General features: G+C 39.5%; 1 protein-coding gene across 4 annotated transcripts in view; it reads right to left on the bottom strand.

Annotated features, from left to right (window-relative positions):
- Positions 1 to 25,596, bottom strand: part of ADGRG6 (adhesion G protein-coupled receptor G6) — a 152,410-nt gene that overhangs the window by 18,019 nt on the left and 108,795 nt on the right. For all 4 annotated transcript variants that reach the window (XM_081530966.1, XM_081530965.1, XM_081530967.1 and 1 more), the window contains 7 exons: positions 24,003 to 24,122; positions 21,429 to 21,474; positions 19,801 to 19,907; positions 15,245 to 15,372; positions 14,169 to 14,437; positions 12,922 to 13,018; positions 10,404 to 10,687 (listed from right to left, as the gene is read on the bottom strand). In XM_081530966.1, the coding sequence (XP_081387092.1) occupies positions 10,404 to 10,687; positions 12,922 to 13,018; positions 14,169 to 14,437; positions 15,245 to 15,372; positions 19,801 to 19,907; positions 21,429 to 21,474; positions 24,003 to 24,122 (1,051 nt within the window). The remainder of the gene's footprint in view (positions 1 to 10,403; positions 10,688 to 12,921; positions 13,019 to 14,168; positions 14,438 to 15,244; positions 15,373 to 19,800; positions 19,908 to 21,428; positions 21,475 to 24,002; positions 24,123 to 25,596) is intronic.

The raw sequence follows: 25,596 nt of genomic DNA, 5'->3' as shown, positions 1-25,596 counted from the left end.
AGTGTTAAAAAAAAAAAAAAAAAACTGCCCAGGAACAGTTTCCCTTGGCCTTCAAAACAAATGCCATACAGTAAAATTTAGGGAAGCATATTTTGCATTCTTTTACTGGCCTAAAAACTCACTTTCAATAAGTCTGGTGAAGGAAAACAAACAAACACCTTAAGTGCTCATTTCCTAAAGATTTCTTTACCAACTAAGGTCCATTAGTAATTCCAGCAGGCTCATCATCAATATATTCTGATAAACGACCTAAGTTGATTTTTCATACCTGGATAAAAAAGATCCAGAAACACAGTGAAAAGAAGATTATGGATATAGGTGACTTCAGGCATATGGGACGGAATCAATCAAGAATTAATCAAACCACATGTCTGGGTCAAAAAGGACACACATCCTAGATAACGGATCTTTGACAAAAATGATCTAGATAACTTCTCAGCTTATCCTCCACCAAGCCTGAATCCAACAACGGCTCATGTGTTCTGTGGTCAGACAGATGCAGCCAGCTGGCTGCAGGACTGGGGAATCTCTAGCGTTTATGACTCCCTTTGGGAACCTCTTGAATCCTCCCTTCATTCGACAAGGTGCCCTTTAAAAAATTACTTCTCTACACACAATATGCTCTGCCAAAAGATGAGTAATTTATTTCCCTGCAGTGTGTAATGTCTTGGCCAACGTGATGCCGTTTCAGATGTGAACGGGTTTAAAGGTGGTATATCTCTTTACTTTGGCGCCAATCCACTGTGTGTGTTGTCCATGTAATTATGGCCCAGCTTAACTATCAGGAGGTTCCTACTCCATAATTTTACTTAATTTTCTGAGTTTGCCAACAAGATTAAAATATATTTTAATTTTATTTTAAAATGATAAATATGTTTCTATAAATGATTTTTGCTAGAAAAGGGTAAAAGTAAATTTCCGCTTCTTCATTAGATGTACATTTACTAAGTTTCTTTAAATAGACATATTCACTTCCTAGAAACTTTGAAATAAAAAATTGAAAAGGCAGTAATTTGTTTTATTTTTTTACTCATGCTTTCTCATCTAATGTGCTTTTCTATGCTCACATATACTATGATATAAATATTACACTGTAGGATTCAAACTGATCTTGAGAAAGTCATGAACTCCTGTAAGCCTGTTTCTTCATCTATAAAATGGGGAGAATATCCTCTTTCTTGGGTACCTATTTTTCATGTTTGCTGCAAGAATTACACATCAGATCACAGATGTTATGTGAAAGTGCTTTGTAAACCACAGCGCACTATGCAAATATAAGTTATTTCTGTTGCTCTGGGTATTTTAATGTTACCCAACTAATTAATGGCAAATGTGATCTCTGAGTAGATTGATGATACCCTTCTGTGTTTGCCATGGTAGCTTCTATTTGCAGAACCATATGCTGCACAGTATATGTACAGAAGATGGACTGATTATGCCTGAGACTATTAATCAATATTGTTTCATACGCATGGAAAAGGAAAATTGATGATTAAGCTCTCAGTATGGGGCTATGGAGAAGGCAATGGCACCCCACTCCAGTACTCTTGCCTGGAAAATCCCGGGGACGGAGGAGCCTGATAGGCTACAGTCCATGGGGTCGCTAAGAGTCGGACACGACTGAGCAACTTCATTTTCACTTTTCCCTTTCATGCACTGGAGAAGGAAATGGCAACCCACTCCAGTGTTCTTGCCTGGAGAATCCCAGGGACGGTGGAGCCTGATGGGCTTCCGTCTATGGGGTCGCACAGAGTCGGACACAACTGAAGCGACTTAGCAGCAGCAGCAGCATGGGGCTACGTTTTAAATCGTGTTAAACGTGTCAGGAGAGTTAAACTTCCCTACATACTGGAGAAGCCTAATCTAATGTTGCTGTTGTTCAGTCACTAAGTCATATTTGACTGTTTGTGACCCCATGGACTATAGCAGGCCAGGTATCTCTGTCTCCTGGAGTTTGCTCAAATTCATGTCCATTGAGTTGGTGATGCTATCTGACCATCTCATACTCTGCCACCCTCTTCTCCTTTTGCCTTCAATCTTTCCCAGCATGAGAGTCTTTTCCAGTGAGTCGACTCTTTGCATCAGCTGGCCAAAGACTGGAGCTTCAGCTTCAGCATCAGCCCTTCCAATAAATATTCAGGACTGATTTCCTTTAGGATTGATTGGTTTGATGCCTGTGCAGCCCAAGGGACTCTTAAGAGTCTTCCACACACAATTAGAAAGCATCAATTCTTTGGTGCTCAGCCTTCTTTACAGTCCAACTCTCACATCCATTCATAACTACTAGAAAAACCATAGCTTTGACTATATAGGCCTTTGTCAGCAAAATGATGTCTTTGCTTTTCAATATGCTATTTAGGTTTGTCATAGCTTTCCTTCCAAGGAGCAAGCGTCTTTTAATCTCATGCCTGCAGTCACCGTCTACAGTGATTTCGGAGCCCAAGAAAAGAAAATCTGTCACTGCTTTCATTCTTTCCCCTTCTCTTTGCCATGAAGTGATGGGACTGGATGGAACTGGATCTGTTTTTTCAATGTTGAGTTTTAAGCCAGCTTTTTCACTTAGTGTCAAACACTTTTGTATAGTAATGAAAAAATATATAGTCTAAGACAGTATTTATCATTTGTATACTAAGCAGCAATGTGCACAGGCTGCATCTCAAAGCAATAACTCAATCTTGCAAGTACATCAATAACACCAAAGGATATATTATAGATGCCCAAGAGGACTCTGGCCAAGACCCTCTCAGAAACCAGAGAATTGCCTTTTACTTCTTTAGGATGAATTGCATTATATTTCTTGATGTATAGGCTAATGTTCTCGGGCATGTGAATTATGATGTATTTTTGTCAAACATCTGTTCTGTTTTGAATAGCAATTTGTATACTATATGATTTTCTCAAGTTGTATTCTTTAGAATAAATTAAAATGTCTAATAAAATGCTTTGCCACTCTCACCCTAGGAAAGCAGCAAAGATAGAAAAAAGAGTTAGAAACATAATTGTGCCATGTTAAGAGAAGGTATATCTATCTATTCATCTTAGAATAAAAAATGCAATGAAATAATTAGTATATAACTTAAATGAAGTACGTAAGAGAAACAGAACAAAGCAATATACGGTGGAAAAGCAGGAAATAGTAAACCTGGTTTCAGCCTGGATTCAAGTGACTTCATTTGCTTATTCAACTGGGTAAAATTTTAGGTAGAGCTGTGGCACCCCACTCCAGTACTCTTGCCTAGAAAATCCCATGGATGGAGGAGCCTGGTAGGCTACAGTCCATGGGGTCACTAAGAGTCGGACACGACTGAGCAACTTCACTTTCACTTTTCTCTTTCATGCATTGGAGAAGGAAATGGCAACCCACTCCAGTATTCTTGCCTGGAGAATCCTAGGGACGGTGGAGCCTGGTGAGCTGCCGTCCATGGGGTCGCACAGAGTCGGGCACGACTGAAGCGACTTAGCAGCAGCAGCAGCAGCAGCAGCACAGATTATAATAATTTTATGATATCCAGCTAACGTGATTTTTTGCAACTAAATTGTGCAATTATAAATGTATCTTAAAAAATTCATAAAAAATAAAGATATGTATTGAAAATAAAAATAAAACATCTAAAATAAAAATACACATACAAAGCTTTAATACATAAGCTACACAAATATAAGTACTGGCATAATTATACATGTATATGTCTTTGTACACACACACATATACACATGTATTTCTAAGAATCCTGAAAGATAAAATGGATTTTTAACATCTTTGAACCAAGTTTTTAACGACATACACAAAAGTGAAAAGAAATCTGCTAGCAAAAGCTACTCCTCTGATACACATGACCTCACATCACTGCTCAAACACATCTTGGGTCCTCCCTGCCAGACCTCACCTCTGTAACACTCAAGAGTGACTTGTGATCTTGCTGATTTTAAGATGTTCAACTATAAGCTAAATCTGAGAAAATTAAAATTTACTTTGGCATAATTTTAGGTTTCAGAATATTACATTACATTATTCATCTTTGGCCATTGCTGCTGCTGCTGCTGTTGCTGCTAAGTCGCTTCAGTCGTGTCCGACTCTGTGCGACCCCATAGACGGCTGCCCACCAGGCTCCCCCGTCCCTGGGATCCTCCAGGCAAGAACACTGGAGTGGGTTGCCATTTCCTTCTCCAATGCATGAAAGTGAAAAGTGAAAGTGAAGTCGCTCAGTCGTGTCCAACTCTTTGGGACCCCATGGACTGCAGCCTACCAGGCTCCTCCGTCCATGGGATTTTCCAGGCAAGAGTACTGGAGTGGGTTGCCATTGCCCATTGCTAATTCTTGCAATTCCAGGCTTCAAATCACTACAATATTGTATTAACATGAAGCTTTCTTATCCTAATCAGTGCAGAAAAGTAAGAATTTAATGACCAAACCAATGCTAAGTGTTTTGTTACTAGCACACCTGCAAATTCTCTTGACTCTGCTCATGCATCTCAGGCTCCTCCAGTCCCATCACAGTCTAAAACACTGAACCATCTCACCTGACTTGGATCATTGCCACAGCCTCTCATCTACAGACATGACATGGCTGCTATAATCCATTCTCCACATTATGTCCAGCTTCACCTTTATAAAATGTGCATCCGATCATATCAGTCCACAGGCCTCAAACCTTTCAAGAATTTCTAAATGCTCTTACACGGATCAAAACACAGAGCCTTTACCTTCCTCTCTATCACACCCACTGCTCTGTCACTCTCCTGCTCTTTCTTGGTTCTCAGGTTATATGATCTTTCTTTTAATGCCTTGAGTATATGCTATAATCACCAATTACAGCAACTTTTCTGCAAAGAAATGCCCTCTACCTGAAATAGTTTTTACCTGACTCCTACCCCCACCTTTCATCTAGTTAATTCCTATTGATCCTTCAGCTTTCAGTTTAAGCATCATGTCTTCTGTCATGTGCTTTCAACAGCACCATGTATATTGTATATGGTGATGTATTTGATTAACGTCAGTCTCTCCTAAGGCTTCCCCCTTGTGGCTCAGCTGGTAAAGAATCCACCTGCCAATGCGGGAGACCTGGGTTCAATTCCTGGGTTGGGAAGATCCCCTGCAGAAGAGAAAGGCTACCCACTCAGTATTCAGTCTCTCCTACTACAATATAAGCTCCATGAGACACAGGGACCAAGTTTTATTTCTGGGGGGCTTGAATAAAGAATATGAGAAAGAAGTCAACACAGCATAGTTTGCCTAAGTTCAACCTGAGTTCATTATGTATTCATGGAATTGTTTCTTTAAACTGTCTAAATTCCACATGCTTCTTTTAATAAATCATATACTTTTGATAACCACCAAGCCTCTCACAGAAGGTTCCAAAAATGACACAAATAAAAACCATTAAGTGACTTTCCATAGTGTCTGAAGAAGCTGTTGTTCAAGTCTGACCAGTAAGGAATTGTTAGATTCATGTGCTCTGTATCATTGCCTTTTAATTTAAATTTTCTTTTTAGAAGGTGTTTTTAATATCATTGAATGTGCAGAAATCTGTTCTGAATTTATATCATTTAAAATTAGCCTTAAAAGTCAGTGATTTATGAAGAACACTGACTCGATGATGGTTTACAACATTTTTCCCTCCTGAGAGGAGACCTATGCTGGGAAAAATAAAACATCCCGAGTCTCATTAATGGAAACAGAGCTGAACAGACAACTGTAACTGTTGCAGATTACTGAAACTGCCAGGAAATTCTAAAAGCAAAAACAAGGTTGGGCTGGCAGATTAATGTGCCTTTCATGTACAATCCTGAAATATAAAACCATGGAATTTTCTAACGTTAATGGATATTTCTGTCAATATTTGTCTAGGCACTTTTATGTTGTATATTATAGAAGAGATTAAACAGAGGAAAACTCACTTTACAAAGTTGGATCCCAGTGCAGATGTATTCATATGCTACCTATTCAGTTTCCAACTTCTGGACGTGCACTTGAGGCTTATTATTTTATTTACTAAAGATAATGAGCCCACAAAGTTCCTCTGTCAAGGAGAATTAATCTGAATAAAATTTGCTCAACTAATTAATGCATATTTATGCCGGAGGAGTCTCAGATTGAATTTAGGCCATCCCCCAAGCCCCTCCTTCTTCATCTACCAATGCAGTGACTGATTTATCAAGTAATTATTGAGCACCATTTAAGTGACAGGTTTTTAAAACAACAAGAGCTCATGAGCTAGTTGGAAACCGAGGAAGAGAAGCAAAACAGATCCGTAGGATACAAAGCAGTGAAAACTCTTCTGTAGGTAAATGCAGACTTTTCTTAGAACACGCCTGCTGGGAGCATTTGCTCAGGCATCTCACCTGTGAGAAGCACAGACCTTATTTCCACACTTTCCATCCCAGCTCAGATTCATTCAGCTTTAGTCGGCTATTCCTTCCCCACAAACCTCCAAGTGCGTGACCGGTAGCTTTGGGTAAGCCAGTGGTAATTCCCTGCTCTAAAAGATGCTGAACGCTGTCACCTCATTCCCACTGGTCTACGGACTTCATCGTGCTTTCAACATTAGGGAGTTTTAACAATACGGGGTATATCAATGTCTTACAGAATGTTACTGAATTTTGAAAAAAACACTTCATATTCACTTAAGCTTCAAAATTAAATTCATCCTAAAAGGGAACCTTCCTAACAGTGTTGGTAAGGAACGTAAGTTTCTATAGACATTATGAAAAGCAGTATGGATGTTCCTCAGAAAACCAAAAAACAGAATTACCATATGATCTAGCAATCCCACTCCTGGGCATATACTTAGACAAAATTATAATTTAAAAAGATACATGCACCTCTATGTTCATAGCAACACTATTTACAGTAGCCAAAACATGTAAACAATCTAAATGTCTATCGACAGAAGAAGTGGTACATATATACAATGGAATACTCAGTTCAGTTCAGTTCAGTTCAGTCGCTCAGTCGTGTCCGACTCTCTGCGACCCCATGAACTGCAACACGCCAGGCCTCTCTGTCCATCACCAACTCCCGGAGTCTAACCAAACCCATGTTCATCGAGGCGGTGATGCCATCCAACCATCTCATTCTCTGTCGTCCCCTTCTCCTCCCGCCCCCAATCCTACCCAGCATTAGGGTCTTTTCCAATGAGTCAACACTTCGCATGAGGTGCCCAAAGCATTGGAGTTTCAGCTTCAACATCAGACCTTCCAATGAACACCCAGGATTGATCTCTTTTAGGATGGATTGATTGGATCTCCTTGCAGTCCAAGGGACTCTCAAGAGTCTTCTCCAACACCACAGTTCAAAAGCATCAATTCTGCGGCGCTCAGCTTTCTTCACTGTCCAACTCTCACATCCATACATGACCACTGGAAAAACCATAGCCTTGACTAGACGGACTTTTGTTGGCAAAGTAATGTCTCTGCTTTTAAACATGCTATCTAGGTTGGCCATAACCTTCCTTCCAAGGAGTAAGCGTCTTTTAATTTCATGGCTGCAGTCACCATCAGCAGTGATTCTGGAGCCCAAAAAAGTAAAGTCTGACACTGTTTGCACTGTTTCCCTATCTATTTCCCATGGAGTGATGGGACCAGATGCCATGATCTTAGTTTTCTGAATGTTGAGCTTTAAGCCAACTTTTTCACTCTCCTCCTTCACCTTCATCAAGAGGCTCTTTAGTTCTTCTTCACTTTCTGCCATAAGGGTGGTGTCATCCGCATATCTGAGGTTATTGATATTTCTCCCGGCAATCTTGATTCCAGCTTGTGTTTCTTCCAGCCCAGCGTTTCTCATGATGTACTCTGCATATAAGTTAAATAAGCAGGGTGACAATATACAGCCTTGACGTACTCCTTTTCCTATTTGGAACCAGTCTGTTGTTCCATGTCCAGTTCTAACTGTTGCTTCCTGACCTGCATACAGGTTTCTCAAGAGACAGGTCAGATGGTCTGGTATTCCCATCTCTTTCAGAATTTTCCACAGTTTATTGTGATCCACACAGTCAAAGGCTTTGGCATAGTCAATAAAGCAGAAATAGATGTTTTTCTGGAACTCTCTTGCTTTTTCGATGATCCAGCGGATATTGGCAATTTGATCTCTGGTTCCTCTGCCTTTTCTAAAACCAGCTTGAACATCTGGAAGTTCATGGTTCACGTATTGCTGAAGCCTGGCTTGGAGAATTTTGAGCATTACTTTACTAGCATGTGAGATGAGGGCAATTGTGCGGTAGTTTGAGCATTCTTCGGCATTGCCTTTCTTTGGGATTGGAACGAAAACTGACCTTTTCCAGTCCTGTGGCCACTGCTGAGTTTTCCAAATTTGCTGGCATATCGAGTGCAGCACTTTCACAGTGGCTCAGATAATGAACTGCTTATTGCCAAATTCAGACTTAAATTGAAGAAAGTAGGGAAAACCACTAGACCATTCAGGTATGACCTAGATCAAATCCCTTATGAGTATACAGTGGAAGTGACAAATAGATTTAAGGGACTAGACCTGATAGACAGAGTGCCTGATGAACTATGGACAGAGGTTCGTGACATTGTACAGGAGACAGGGATCAAGAAAATCCCCATGGAAAAGAAATGCAAAAAAGCAAAATGGCTGTCTGAGGAGGCCTTACAGATAGCTGGGAAGAGAAGAGAAGCGAAAAGCAAAGGAGAAAAGGAAAGACATTCTCATCTGAATGCAGAGTTCCAAAGAATAGCAAGGAGACATAAGAAAGCCTTCCTCAGTGATCAGTGCAAACAAATAGAGGAAAACAACAGATTGGGAAAGGCTAGAGACCTCTTCAAGAAAATTAGAGATACCAAAGGAACATTTCATGCAAAGATAGGCTCAATAAAGGACAGAAATGGTATGGACCTAACAGAAGCAGAAGATATTAAGAAGAGGTGGCAAGAATACACAGAAGAACTGTACAAAAAAGATCTTCACAACCCAGATAATCACGATGGTGTGATCACTCACCTAGAGCCAGACATCCTGGAATGTGAAGTCAAGTGGGCCTTAGAAAGCATCACTACGAACAAAGCTAGTGGAAGTGATGGAATTCCAGTTGAGCTATTTCAAATGGAATACTACTCAGCCATAAAAAAGAATGAAATAATGCTATTTGCTGCAATATGGATGCAACTAGAGATTATCATACTAAGTGAAGTCAGAAAGAGAAAGACAAATACCACACAATATCACTTACATGTGAATTTAAAATATGGCACAAATGAAACTGTATGAAACAGCAGACTCACAGACATAGAGATCAGACTTCTGGTTGCCAGTGGGGGAAGGGGAGGGAAAGGGAGAGGGATGGACTGGAAGTTTGGGGTTAATAGATTCAAACTATTACATTTAGAATGGATAAGCAACAAGGTCATACTGCATAGCACAGGGAACTATATCCAACCTCTTGGGATAAACTATAATGGAAAAGAATATATTTTTAAAAAGATTGTATATACGTGTATAACTGAGTCACTTTGCTGTATAGCAGAGATTGGCACAACACTGTAAATCAACCATACTTTAATAAAAATGGTTTAAAAAGTTGAAATTCACCCTAGAATACACTAAGGTGTGTGTTATGGACTTAGAAGCATTACAGGAGACTCCTTGAAAGAAACCTTATATTTCTAAACAGAACAAGCCATTTATTAGATTGTTGAGTTGACTGCCATATCTTAGGGGGAAAAAAAATAAGCATTTCTGAACTAGATTGTTGGTATTTATACTTAGAGACAAGGAATCAAAGTGAATTTCTCTGACCCTGACAGAGTCTACAGATTTTTCTGGCCAAGAATGCTACACCCACATGGTTCCATGAAGAGCACCAACACTCAGCAAAACTGTGAAGAAGGCACAAAGCCTCTGTGCCTCCCTCTCACTTCCTGCTGGACACCCCTCATATTGACTCATGAACAAGATATATTTACCAAGCACGTACTATCTTCCAGGCATAGTTTAAGGTGGTATATACAAGACTGAAAACAAATAAACTAACATTCTCCCTCTTCACTTCATTCAAGGCCATTTACATGAGCACCCACTCTACACCTGAAACTATGCTCTGCACTTGGAATAGTGACTTAGAAATGCAGCGTGGCATCTGTCTAAAAGTGAAGCTCTCTGCACACATGTTCAAATATGAAAGGGAAAATGGTGAGGGTACCATTTATCTTGGGCTTCCCAGGTGGCATTAGTGGTAAAGAAGCCACCTGTCAATGCAGGAGACATAAGAGACATGGGTTCCATGCCTGGATGGGGAAGACCCCTGGATGAGGGCATGGCCACCCACTTCAGTATTCTTCCCTGGAGAATCTCATGGACAGAGGAGCCTGGTGAGCTACAGTCCATAGGGTTTCAAAGAGTCGGACACGACTGAAGCGACTTAGCAGGCATGCACCAGTTATCTTACCTTGTAACGAGTTGAAGACGGAGAAGAGGTACATGAAGGGGACATTCAAAGGTCCCCAGGCAAAGAAAGCAAACCCCCACGTCATGCCCAGGAGAAACGTCAGGCTGACCACGCTACGCAGGTTCCGGAGAACCTCCTCGCGCAGCGTCCGGTTGCTCCTCTTGCCATTCCTCCCACAGATCTGCACCATCACCACGATGAACATGGCAATGTTCAGGAAAAACATGAGTCCGAAATACCCGGCGCAGGTCACGTAAAATACGACAGGATCCTGTATCCAACAGCTTAAAGGAGAAGAGACAGAAAGAAAGAGATTAATCATCACTCCCTGTTTACCTAAGAGGCATATTTTGGGATTCTGCATGCTTTACAGGTGGGCCTTCCTCAAATGCCTCTAGGAAGTCACTTCATTTGGGGAGCCTCAGTTTCTTCCTCGATGTTTACATAAGTATTTTGTTTTTGTTTTGCTTTCTTTTGGATAGTCATTATCTAATACTGAGTTATTTAAGTCAACAATTAAGAGAACAAGGTAGCCTCTTAAATTCTGACTTGGTGTGAAGACATTATTGTTTGGCTCACCCCAAACCACATCTAACCCCTTTCTCTTATGGGCCCCCACTCTGGAGGATGGGAAACTTTCTCAATTTCCTTTGTACTTAAATGGTGACCATGTGGACATTCTGGAGAAAGAAATGACAACCCACTCCAGTATTCCTACCTGGAGAACCCCATGGACAGAGGAGCCTGGGGGCTACAGTCTATGAGATCACAAACAGCCAGACACCAATGAATGACTGAGTATATGTGGACAGTGTTCTACAAAATGATATGGAAGCAGAGTCCGCTAAGGGATTTTGAGAGACATATTCCTGACAGACTCACTGGCAAAGCCCTATTTCTTATTTCTGCTTTGAACATGAATGCAAGCTCTGTGGCTGTAGTCATCATCTTCTATCCAGGAAAGGAAGACCAAGAGACCTATAGGATTGCTGGTCCTAACATTTTCAGCCACAAAATTAATGCTAGTTGTTGCCTTCTATCAAGTTTCTTATCATGTGAAAACAGTACTACTTACTTATTTAAGACATACATAATTGTGGATTCCATTATTAGGAACAAAATAATTCCTATTAATATAATTGGTCTAACTGAGGCACAAGCTTATTGTATAACTGTTATTCTTGTGCTGAAACTTCTAACACACAAATAAAAAGCCTACATCATAACATCCTTATAAGATGAGGAAAGATACACTTGTTATTCAGAATGATACATATCTGAAAATAGATGAAAGTAATTTTAAAGGGTACTAAAAGTAAAATTAAAATACTGCAATTTGCAGATGTCTCAGTACCTAATTAATACCAAGCAAGTTCTTAGGTACCAAAAATATTTAGATGAATTATTTAAGACAATTATCTTCAAATTCTAAAGCATATGGTCATCATTTTGGTAGGTTGTGTCTACCATGGTAGAACATGACTTCCCAAAGGCAAAAACTGTCTTGAACATCTCTGAGTCCTATAACCTAACAAAATTCCTGGCATAGAGTAAATTCTCAATTAATGAGAGCTGTCGGTGGCACAACAATTTACTGAATCATACTTTAAAGACCTGTAAATTTGACTCACATACTTTTTAAATTCCTTTATTTAGAACTTATGCACTGATTTGTACCTTTAATATAGCCTATTTTAAAGGTCCCCCAAATGATACGGCTTGCTCCTGGAGCTAATCTTTCTTTCTATATAGAAGTCCCCCTAGAATCTGAAATTCCTGGCCTGGATCCTTTACTTCCCACTAGCTCTCCTGGGGGCTTTTGAATGTTACTTTGGAAACATAAAGGGGAAGACCAGGAGGAAAGGAACAGGACTGGATACTGACTGGATATAAAAGTGATATCCATCCATGAAATGAGCACAGAATGTGGCATCACAGTCAGGAGTAAGCTCTTCATTCATTCAGTAATTCAGTCAACCCACAAATAATACTGAGTACTTATTATGTGCTACATAAAATACAAAAAAACTAACTGCTAAAACCGAACACTCTAAAAATCTTAGCCTCAATAATCTCACAGTCTGAAGGGAATTTTTCAAATTATTCAAGATCCATTCTCTCCACTTTCACACAATAATCATATTGTCACTGAATCCCTCACTGCCTGATGCTGCTACTTAACTCTCTGAAAGATGCATGTGGCTTAATGAGGTAGAAGCATTAGGACACCTCCTCAAAGAGACTGGATCTTCTAAGTGTAGAAGAGAGAATCTTAGGCTTCTTCTGAACTCCTCCAGATGAGAAGAGCACAACATTCATGAAAGCAGCTCACCCAGTTCAGGGCTTTCAACTGAATTCATGTATGGTATAGCAGAGGCCTTGGCAAAGACATGCAAATACAACTTAACCTTCCAAAATAAGAAGCTCACTATTGGCATAAAAACTCACACTAAACTTCAGGAAACAAAGCATATAATACTCATCACAAATAAATTCCCAACAAATTTTTGTTACTTACAATTCATCACCTTGTTCTTTTCCATAACTCTCTTTTCCATAGACTTCATTTTGCTTTCTGCTTGCTAGAACAATGGACACAACTAAGGCAGGCACACCTGTTATAACAAAACCATGACAGAAACAACTTTTCTGAAGCATCTGAAATTGTTTTATAAGATTGAAAGTGGCAAGGGGAAAAAAAGAAAGTAGACACTCCATATTATAAAATCAAATTTCTTAGCACTGGCAACTTGCTTGAAAACAACAATAAAATCCCTTTTGTGGTATGAAACACCCAACTCTAATTAGAAACACTCTAAATCTTAAGTATTCTGTTTGCTTGCTGGTACCCACTAGAGTATAAGGACCTGCTCTATATTGAACGTAGCACCAGAAAATGTAGTTTCATGAATGACACCTGTTAGACTGACCGAGTTCAGGTTAGGAAGTAACTGCAGCTTCATTCTGCCCCTTTCTATAGAAAGAAAAGTCTTCAGAATAAGTTGAGGGGAAACAATGGGGGCAAAAATTCTTTACAGTCATCTCTTTTCTCATGAGAATCTATATATATTTACATGTATATTTCAGTAGGGAAATGCTTCCCCACCTGAATTCCCTGAAAGGTGCCTTCACTGCCTCCTAAGGAGGTACTGAACACCTTGCAAATGTCTCATTTTCCCCCTGCCATCTGAAAAAGAGATTTGTGATAAAGCTTGAAAATGCCTGCCCCAATACAGAACCCAGATAAAAGAAAGAGCCTGATTGGAAGACTGTAAACAGGCTAACATAGCCATCCTCGTCTGGCTGAGGAATCATGGTAAGAAGTTCAAAGCATGAATTCTGTCAGTATTCTGGTTGCACTCACAAAAATAACCTTTTTACTCAGGTTTCCAAGACATGGGCATGTGTCTAGGGGCAAGAATAGTTAAGAGTCTGAGCTGGCCTTTCTATTTTGAAATATAATGGAAATCCACCACTGTCTGCCAGCTGCTTCTTCAGACTTGGGTGGGCTGGCTCTGGACACAGGAAATAAGTTGGTGGTGACTCAAGAGCTAAGGTTTTTTTTTCCCCCCTTTAATCGTGACTTTTGTGAGGACGGTGGAACAGTTTTAAAAACACCCCTGCCTTCAGTTATGTGTATCAAATGCATATCATTCACAATCTTGAAGTTTCTTTTAGCAGTCCTAGTCTTTCAAAATAGGATTTTCCTGTGAGAACCTAGTGATTTACAGGACGGGAAAAAAAAAAAAAATGCAGGAGGCTTACCCCAGCCAACGATGCAGAATTTCAGGATGTACCGGCGAATGTAAGTGTTAAATACTTTCACCAGAGCAATGTACATGTGAATCGCTTCTAGTCCCATCCAGGTGAAGGTAGCTAGAAGGAAGAAATGCAGGAGGGCTGCAATGGCCGTGCAAAGTCCATCCACATGAAAAGAGGTGATCCACCCATCCAGGAGGAAGATGAGATTCAGGAACAGCAGGGCTGTGCTGAGGTTCATCAGAATTTTGGAGGGATAATCCCTTCTTAATTTTCTTTAGAAAAAAAAGGAGGAGCAATAGAAAGATATATGAGAATAATATTGTAAATAAATCTTTTAAGCACAGGCAGTTAATTCCCATCTTATACAGCTTTGCAATAATCTAGATAGTACCATCTTTATGACATGGTTCCACTGGGAGGAAAGCCAAAGATATAGGAGTGCCAGGCAAATTATAAAGATTTTTTTAAAAAATACTAATCTTATTTAAAAACTGTTTCCAGTTTTGAATTTCTAATTGGTTACAACAGATTGATTTTTTTTTAAATCCAGGAAAAATTCTAGATTTAGATTTATTAAATTCTAGATTTAATAAATTCTAATATTTATTAGAAAAAATATTTTTGTTAAAAACCAATTTCTCTAAAATTTGTTGAAATTTCTTGATTTCTAGTGAGGTCAGGGTCCTTTTTTAAAAAGACTTCCTGTTTCAAAACAAATTTTATAAGATTTATTTCGCTTTCATCTTTTTTTCAACTTTTCATCTTGTATTTTCACAAAGATGTTTTCATCTTTTACCATAAAAAGCAATTCATACAATTGTTGTTTACTTAATACTATACTAATCATCTGTAACAGGCTTAAATACATTTTATCAATAGAAACACAGTAACTATAAATTAAGATTCTAGAGCTCAGAAATTCATGTTGCATGATACATCTCATGAGAAATCTGAACATTAAATCTAAATCCTACATGATTCACAAAGTGTATATATTTTTTTAAAAGCTGAGGCAATTCTCGTATTCACGTTTTGCGACAGTCTGTTCTGGATTTGGCAGATAGAAAAAAAAAACTTACTCAAAAGCAACATAAGTCAGGAGGGTAGTTGCTGAAAAGATGGCAGATATTCCACACCCAATATAGGTAATGAAGGTGAGGACTTTAGTGTTTTTTGCATCCAACTGTGAGGCAGTTCCTTGAAGATCCTACCAAAAACATGAGAAGCAGTTGTAATAATCTTTATTTTCATGAGAATGCTGTTTTGTTTTAGTAGAAGCTTCATGACAACACTTAGAATCCCAACTCAATCTTAGGGGCTAACAACAACAGTGTAAATCAATACAGGCAAATCTCATTTTAAGTGTTTGCCTTTATTGCACTTTGCAGACACTGCATTCTTTTTACAAATTGAGCATTTGTGGCAACTCTGAATCAAGATATTTTTCCAACAACATTTGCTCACTTTGGGTCTCTGTGTTGCACTTTGGTAATTCTCATCATATTTAAAACTAGTTCAGTTCGTTGTTATCATATTTGTTATGGTGACCTGTGATCAGTGATCTTCGATGTCACTGATATGATAAACTGAAGCTTAGATAATGGTGAGCAATTTCTAGCAATAAAATATTTTAAAGTAAGGTATCTACATTTTTTTTTTCTTTTAGGGATAATGCCATTGCACATTCACAGGCTACAGTATGGTACAAACATAACATTTATATGTATTGGGAAACCCAAACATTTGTATGAATCATTTTATCTTGATATTTGCTTTATTGCAGTGGTCTGGAACCAAACCCACAAAAATATCTCCGAGGTATGCCTGAACTGAAATTTCCATTTATTGTACTCTTGAGGATCACTCCATGAAACAAAAACGTAGCATTATTGAGAGAGTTGCACGTAGTTTCTTATCATTATCCTGTTACCCAAGCTCTTTGCATATCAGTATAACTTGAAGAGCAAAACCACTGGTTCCCCCAACAAAAACTGGAAAGGAGGTCATTGTTTTGCATTATAAATAACCAGACCCTTCCTACCATTTGCAGGGCTGGGGTCCCAAGCACAAATGGAAGCCACTGTGGCCCATGTGTCCAAGCCCTCAGGGAGGCCCTGGTTTCTTTGCTTGGTAGGGTGGGACTCATCCGAGACAGCCAGAGGCTGGCTGGCACCTTGGCTGCCCAGTTCTAAGAATAGTGCTGAGGCTTACTGTGGTCATTTCAAAGCTTGGTCTTTCATTTTCTTTTTTCATAGACGAGAAGCCACCAAGAGGTTTTTTTTTGTGGGGGGGGGGATCATAGTTTTTTATTTTTATACACTTGAAAAGTTGTTACTTAAAAGTGTTAGGGGTTGGACTTCCCTGGTGGTGCAGCGGATAAGAATCCGCCTGCCAATGCAGAGGACACAGGTTCGACCCCTGGTCCGGGAAAATTCCACATGCTGAGGGGAACTGAAGCCTGTGCACCACAACTACTGAGCCTGCACTCTAGAGCCGATGCTCTGCAACAAGAGAAGCCACCAAAATGAGAAGTCTGCCAACAGCAATGAAGACCCAGCACAGCAGAAAATAAGTTATTATTTTTTTAAGTATTAGAGGTTGTTGTGATTAAAAAGAAGTAAACATTTTTGCATGTGAATAAAAAGCCTTAATTTCACTGTGCAGAAGGAGGCAGACTTGCAAAATTCAGGCGTGGTAGGAAAATCTTGCTTTTCTTCCTTAAATGGAGAATTGGACTAGGGATGAATCTTGAGTTAAGACCAACTACTCAAGCCTTGGTTGGAGGAGAAAGGCATCTCCATTATACAAATGTTTGAAAATGGAGCCTTTTTGGAGAAGGAACATGGAATATCTGGTTTAAACTTTTAGGTCTTAAACTATGAAAAAAAAAGTTTATCGGTTTTTCATTCTGTAATGTTAATTTTCTTTAATTGTCACCAAAATGTCAATAAAATCTGCTGTTCACACAAAGACCTCCAGGAAGTCGTATTTGTATGAGTGCATATCTATGTGAAACCACAACTGGGACTTAATTACAGGTTCAGTTGACACGGTGAGGAGCAGGTAACAGTACCTGTGTGATGGCAAGCAATGCACAAAGTGATGGAATTCGGCAGACACAAGGACTCAGGGTCAGAGAGGACCGTCCCCACCCTCCTCTCCCAGGAACCCCTCAAACCACTGGGAGGACCTGAGATTCCCCTGGCACATGGGGTGGGTTTGAGTCAGGCCACTCGACTCACGGGTAGGTTACCATGGTCGAAACTCTGGTTACTCCAGGGTTTGATGGAGAAGAGCAGTATCTTGAGAACCTCCAAAGGACTCATCATTACCTTTTGAGAAACGTATGGCTCTCCGTTAGATGTTGTGGTTGACTTGCAAGTCATGATTAGAGCCACAGTTTAAAATGTAAACTGAATAAAATACCCCTCTTCACGGTTACACATTTAAACACAATTCTCATGCTGTTTCGTACTTTTAAAGAATGAAGAATATGAAAATATTTGTTCCTCTGCACTAGCCAACGTGAAAACATACTGTCAAAAAATATGAAAATCGGTTTTACTACAAATACATGTAACAGAGGATGTGAAAATTGTCATATGTTTGTAGATAGGAGATATAATTATGAATCTGGGGTATGTTTTTTAATTTCTCAGATGGTGAATGTGTCATGGGGCAATGGAGACTCTAGGAATATCTTACACAAGTGAATAAAGAGTTTGTACACCAAGAAAGACTCTTAACAATGTCTTGGTGGTCTGGAAACGCTGAAAGGATATGGGCACATGACCAGAGAAGATAAATTCTGGAAAGTTCTTCCAGAACTTTATAATCCTATAAAAGCAGCCACAATGGAAAATAGAAAGAGAGCAGTGAAAAATGCACATACTCTTATACCTGTAAAACGAATTATTTCATCAAATGAAAACAGAATAATAATATATAATTATAAATTCATAACAAAATGTAAACAATACTTGAAAAAAAATAACCATTCCAAGTAACGGGAAGCCAAACTTTGGTTACTCATAAATCATCTCTGAACAGTGAATAGTATTATTGTTATCTATTTATCTAATACTGATTTACAACACACACAATCCTGCTCAAACACACACAGTTAAATACTTCAATGAATTCAGCTAAAGCTTGTATATGTAAATGATTAATGACGCGAAATCAGCATTTCATGAAAGAAAGATGCTGTCACTTTTCAAACAAATGAACATGGAAGAAAACAGGATTTTTAAAAATTATTTAGGGAAGACAAGCTATAGTTTAACTGTTCATTTTCATGGTCTGTCAGTAAATGAAGACATTAATATTTGAGGAAAGTTAAAAAGTTATTTTCTATGATTGTCAGTCTTTTTAAATGACATGGGCTTATCCTTCAGAGCTTTAAGTACCGGATTGTCAGGAAAATCACAACGGGCAGGGTTGCCTCGTGACAATGGCCATTTATCAGTCCATAGGCCAAGTGGATCCATGCGCCAGTCACTGCAGCCCACAGTCCCTCACTGCTTCCTCTCAGTCCCATTGTAAGTGGGTATAAGATTCAAGGGGCGGATTGGATACACATAACCTGATGTCTGTGATTCAAATTTGAAAAGCTTTACTGCCTTAGCACTCATTACTCCCATCTCCAATTAAAAAACAAATGTGGTTTGATCCCTTTATGGAAACTATACAGAAACAATGGCTCTGTTTGGACCTGGAAGGTGTATTTCGTACCAGAAAGATGTCTACACAAACACTAGCATACCAGATTATAAAATGAAGGTGTAAGTCTGTGGATGAAGTCATACAAGTTCCTGCTTGTATGGCTCTTGAAAATTGACTCTTGAAAGCGGCTCTTGAAAATTGACTCTTGAAAGCAGCTCTTGAAAATTTGGTGGGCTGAAAAAACATACTGATGCGATCTAGTTTCTGCTTAGAACTGTTGGACAGGCTGGGTAATGAGATAAAACCAGGGCCAGGGGAAAGAAGGCAGGAAGAAAGGAGGAAAGAAAGATAAGAAGGTCTAGTTGTGAGAGAAACGTCACACCCATCATTTCTCTGGCAGGCCTCCACACTACCCTAGTTACCAGTCGGTGCTAACAGGCTTGATCTCTAGATAGGGCTGCAGTCATTCGGGGTGACAACTGGATCTCCAGTACCTGGTACAAAGCCCTGTTCAAACATACAAGTGATAATATACTGTACAACAATTTTTGATGAAACTTCACAGCTCACTTCCATGCTAGTAAAACCCAACATTTTCTCCCTCTTTGACTTTACTCTCTCTCTCCCTCCCTCCCTCTCTCTCCCCATCTCCTTAACTCTCTGTTAATTCAAGGGTTTCACGGTGATTTTCTTGTTTCTGAGGTTATTTGTGATTACTGTTAATGCACGGGGGGTGGGGGGGGAGCGGGTAGGCAGAACAGTATTCTTTTCTATATTTACCTTGCACATCTTAAATATATGATCTCTGCCAGTTAGATTCTTATTTAAGAATCAAGATTTCAGGCTATAGATGAAAATTATTAGGAAAAAAATTTCCCAAACACATAATCCATAAAGGCTGACTCACAAAAAGAAACACGCCTTCCACAATTATATCATTTCAAAATGAGTTTAGACGTTCCTCCCCTACCATCAGAACCCCAAAGTGGGTGAGGTGGTTACACAGGCAGACTGTTTCGTTGGCGTCTGAATCTTTGTGTGCGACACATCCTGAAGTGTTCCAAAATCCAGAACTTTCTGTGGGAAGAAGTTAACAGTGTGAAAATGACAGCAGGTCAGTTTCTTTCCCAGAATGGGTGAGCTTTCCCTTGGGGAACTATGCCTCAGTCTCTTCTGCCTTGCAGTTTATCTGCAAAACGGATACTGTTTTGAAAACTGCCAATGCTTAGAATAATTTCGATTCCTGGAATCATAGGATGCTATTGCGAGGTGGGCAGTTAGAGATTAGGTGGTGGTTTTCAACTGTGTCCTATGGAAGTGCCTCCTCAGGGAGACTGCAAAAATGTCAACTTTTAAAATTCAAAATATTTGAATGTATATTTTATTTATTTAATGTATGTATATTGAGTATATCTATAAGACATATTTATTTTAGTAATTATATTTTATATAAATTATATTTAACATAAATATATTAATGCATGAATTGATATGTAATTTATTCAATATATTTTAAAGTCAATTTCCATAAAAAGAATATTCCTTTCCAAATATGTTACATACTAACAAAGTCTCTAGAGATCAATACAATTTTTTACCCCCTTGGGTCAATCTATGTCTCTGGGAAGACATGAGAACAAAGGTCAGTTTCCTTGGAATATGCTGTTAAGCACACAGCAGTTATGCACAGAGACAACTTATTGTAATGCCTTTACCACATCTTATATGACTTTCATGGTGTGATATGGAATATGAATGACACATATAGTTGAAAAGTGTTTTAAGACCACAAGGTGATATCATTTTTAACTATGTAGCAAGTAAATCAGGATCTTCTCAAACTGCAACCAGAAACCAAACAACAAAAACTTTCCAGCTAGGATAAGGAGTATCATGAGGTTTGGGACACCTTCGGATTACATTTCTGAGGAGCAGCCTACACTAGCACTGGTTTGACTGGGCCACCATAGTCCCACTGAGGAACCGCAGGAGAACAGCAGGAGAATCCCAGGGGAAGATGACTGGGTGCGAGGTTTCCCCTTCCCTTCACAGACATCGCCACCCTTTACAACTAGTGATTTACCCCTTAATTTTGTCTTTCTCTCTCAACTGTAAAATGTCATTTTGGAGGCACTTCATTTCTTTCAAGTAACATGTATCTCTTATAACCATTCCTATTGTTACAGTCCTCTCATATGATATCCCCCCATAATCCATGGTCTGGAAACTATAGATTTTAAATTGCATGCCTTGTGCACATCAAATAATCTCAGAAGTGTCCTAGAAGAAATGTGATCAAATGTATACTGACATTCATCTAAAAGGGGCAATAAAAATGTATGCTATAGTTTATAAATTACTGAAATTAGAGGTAGTTTTTTTTAAAGTAAAGTATGCCTATTTCTTCTTGCAATGAATAAAAAGTTACCAAAATAAGAATTCTCTTCCCAAGCTACCTAAACTAAATTTTGCAGCTCAGTTGCCATCACACTTATACTGTGACTCACTCTGATCTGAGATGGAATTAAAGGAAATGGAGGTGTCTAACAACGTTTAAAATTCAGTTGTTATTAAGACAGCCAATATTTTAAAACTTACCATTTTTGTTCAGATCCCAGAAAGCACAGATGGGATGAGCCACTGCCTATATTAACATAAGAATAAACATGTGAAACTGTGTTTAAAATAAATGAAAAAAATCATACAATTTGAATATGGGAAATGAGTAAAAATGCTAAGGTTTTCACAAAAGAATAGATCAGCATTAATCACAGCAATATGACCCAAGAACAGCAGGCAATTTAAGGGGTTTGCTCTCGCAGACTTCAAATGGAAATCAACTACAGCTCCAGAGGAATCATCACCTTATCCACTTATCTGCAGGTTACTAGTTATGTCTCATGGTAAAGTGCAATTCTCAGCATTTAGCAAAGCTCTTTACACTAAAATTTCACTTCATCTTCAAAATTCTCTTTTATTTCTAGGTACATGCCCAAAAGAATCACAAGGAGGGACTCAAACAGATATTTACACAACCATGCTCAGAGCAGTATTATTCACAATCGCCAAAAGATGGAAGCAGCAAAAGTACCCATTATGAATGAATGGATAAGAAAAATGTGTGTGTGTCTGTGTTTGTGTATGTATGCAATGGAATATCATCCAGACTTAAAAATGAAGGAAATCATGACACATGCTATCATATGGAGAGAACTCGAAAATACCAAGTGAAATAAGCCAATCACAAAAGGACAAATATTGTATGATTCCACTTATAAGAGATATCAAAGTAGTCAGTTTCATGGAGACAGACTAGAAAGGCGGTTTCTAAGGACTTAGAGAGGAGGGATGGGAGGTGTTTCATGGGGACATAGTTTCAGTTGGAGAAAGTGAAGAAGTTCTGGAGATGGATGTAGTGATGGCTGCAGAGCAGTGTGAATGTACCCACAGAACTGCACACTTATGGTTAAAATAGTAACTTTTTATGTTATGTACATTCTACCAATACTTTGGCCACCTGATGCCAAGAGCCGACTCATTGGAAAGGACCCTGATGTTGGGAAAAAAAGAGGGCAGGAGGAGAAGGGGGCGACAGATGATGAGATGGTTGGATGGCATTATTGACTCAACGGACGTGAGTTTGAGCAAGCTCCAGGAGATAGTGATGGACAGGGAAGCCTGGCGTGCTGCAGTCCATGGGGTTGCAAAAAGTAGGACATGACTTAGCTATGGAACAACAACATATTCTACCACGATAAAAAATTCTTTATGGATGAAGGAGCTGAAACAAAGGAGGCCAAAGGGTAGAACAGGGAAGTCTCAGAGGGTTCCGTGACAAAGCAAGGCGAATTCTTAGTAGACTTCAATTCCAAGCCTTACTCCTTATCAGCCAGGTCACTTCCCGCCTGCCTTCCTGCCTGCCTAATAGTCAAACCGTGACTGGGAGCCTCTATAAAACAGGGGAACACTGTGGTTAGGCCACTGAGGACAATAAGAACCCCCACATAATTTTATCAAATAAACAGATGAAGCAGAAAAAAAAAAAATGCAACATTTGCCAGATTTTAGACAAGCACTAACCTCTCAAAAAAAAAAAAAAGTCAACTCTTTCCTGTTTCTCCCATTTCCCTTCCGCTTTCCCAGCTTCAGTCATCTCTGACTTTAAAAGGGACTCCCTGGAAGCTCAGCTGGTAAAGAATCCACCTGCAATGCAGGAGACCCTGGTTCGATTTCTGGGTTTAGGAAGATCCTCTGGAGAAGGGATAGGCACTCCAGTATTCTTGCCTGGAGAATTCTACGGACAAAGGAGCCTGGTAGGCTACACTCGCAAAGAGTCAGATACAACTATGCGACTTTAACTTTCACTTGATTTTAAAAAGACAACAAAAACCTTTAATGACACAATTGTGCACTGTGTCTAAATCTAATTTAGCTGAAGTACTGGGTTGGCCAAAAACTTTGTTCAGGTTTTTTGTATGATGCACAAAAATACGAATGACCTTTACGGCCAATCCAATACTATTTGTTGTTGTTCAGTGGCTAAGTCATGTCTGACTCTTTGCAACCCCATGGACTGCAGCACACCAGGCTTCCCTGTCCTTCACTATCTCCCAGAGCTTTCTCAAACTCATGGCCATTGAGTCGATGATGCCATCCAACCATGTCATCCTCTGTCACCCCCTTCTCTTCCTGCCCTCGATCTTTCCCAGCATCAGGGTCTTTTCCAACGAGTTGGCTCTCTGCATCAGGTGGCCAAACTATTGGAGCTTCAGCTTCAGCATCAGTCCTTCCAATGAATATTCAGGGTTGATTTCCTTTAGGATGGACTGGTTTGATCTCCTTGCTGTCCAAGGGACTCTTAAAGAGTCTTCTCCAGTACCACAGTTTGAAAGCATCAAATCATATGTCGTTTCTTAAAAGGAGTGGCTCTTTCCTTCACTCTTATTCCTCTTCAGATGACTGAATCCTAGATAAGATTAAGTTTCCCTCCCTCATCCTACTGCCACCATCTGCTGTGACATTACAGGACTACCAGACTGGCTGGTTTCCCCTTTGTGGAAAACTGCCCCCGACAAAGGACAAGTTACTTCTAACCATATGTTTTAAAAAATGCCTCCGAGTTCTATGAAAGAGTCAGCCTCTGTCCCATGGCTGTTTGCAGCTTTTCTTTACCTGGGTTCTTGTGTGTTTGATCTTTATCTGAACAGGATCCTTCAGATCCTGGATGGTCATGTTTCCAATACTGCACGCCATCACATAGCTCACTAAGGTGCCTTTCTTGGTTCCTACATCCTTTTAAAGAAAAAAAAAATTTGTGTATTAGTCAGAAGTACACCCTTTTATTTTATTTTGGTGCTCCAAAGTAAGCAATCTGTCAGCACTTCTTACACTTAAGATCTTCAGTTATAGAACATCCTGTTTATAAGATCAAACTGCTAGCTTTCCTGAAAGAGCTCTGCTATTTCCCTTATTATAATAAATACACTGAAGGAACCTTAGAGCCAATGCTGTAAGACAATGTTCATAAAACTTCGTTCTTGATTGCTGTGACCGATGTCAGCCAGTTAACATCTGAAACAATGCAAACTCACAAATAATATACACTCATAAAAAGCTGCGAGACAGTTAGATCATTTCCCTACCATAAAACATAGATGAAGTTGTTTTCCTCTAAAGAAGTAACAAGGAAATATGGTGTGAAAAATAAAAATCAATTCATCTTTCAGGTTCGTGTAAACAGTCTGAGTGTTTACTAGAAGTGAAGTGAGTGAAGCGAAAGTCGCTCAGTTGTGTCTGACTCTTTGCGATCCCATGGACTGTAGCCCACCAAGTTCCTCTGCCCATGGAATTCTCCAGGCAAGAACACTAGAGTGGATTGCCATTGCCTTCTCCAGGGGATCTTCCCAATACAGGGATCGAACCCAGGTGTCCCGTATTGCAGGCAGATTCTTTACCAGCTGAGCCACCAGGGAAGCCCGAGTGTTTACTAATGTAAACCTAAATGTAATTCTACTGGATTAAAACCCCACCAGAACTTCTACCATCTCCAACTGTACACTTGATGGCATCTGTAGCTTCCGCTTAAAAGTTAAGGTTGTCAGGAAATCAAATTAATGAATCTGTGCTGCAAAATGCCTGGGAACAATAGATTATCATCACTTTCTCTTTTCTGTTGTATTTTTTGTTGAACCTCAATTTCTCTATTATAGCTTCTAAATCAGCTCTTTTGGAATAACTACAGGATTTCTTCAATGCTACCTAGTTCTCAGCACCCAGAATATAGCTTTTTATTAGGTTTGTGTGCTCTCTCTCACTTAAAGGGCTATGGTTTGGAGATACCCAGTCTTTCCAGTAAAGAGGAGGGGTAGGAGAAATTAAAGAGATTGAGCCTGACACACATACACTATTGATACTATGTATAAAATAGACAACTGATGGGAACCTACTGTGTAACTCCGAGAACTCTACTTAACACACTGTCCTGTCCTAAATGAGAGGGAAATCCAAAAGAGAGGGGATATGCATACATATATAGCTGATTCATTTTGCTGAGCAGTAAGGCTTCCCTGGTGGCTCAGACAGTAAAGAATCTGCCGGCAATGCAGGAGACCAGGGTTCAATCCCTGGGTGGGGAAGATCCCTTGGAAAAGGAAATGGCTACCCATTCCAGTATTCTTGCCTGGAGAATTCCATGTGCAGAAAGGAGCCTGGTGGGCTGCAGTCCAGGGGTCACAATGAGTTGGACCCCACTGAGCAACTAACACAT

Source organism: Giraffa tippelskirchi, chromosome 9, assembly GCF_054371585.1.
Source record: "Giraffa tippelskirchi isolate mGirTip1 chromosome 9, T2T-mGirTip1v1.2.pri, whole genome shotgun sequence".
NCBI classification, from domain to species: domain Eukaryota; kingdom Metazoa; phylum Chordata; class Mammalia; order Artiodactyla; family Giraffidae; genus Giraffa; species Giraffa tippelskirchi.
This window is presented reverse-complemented; position numbering and strand designations above follow the sequence as displayed.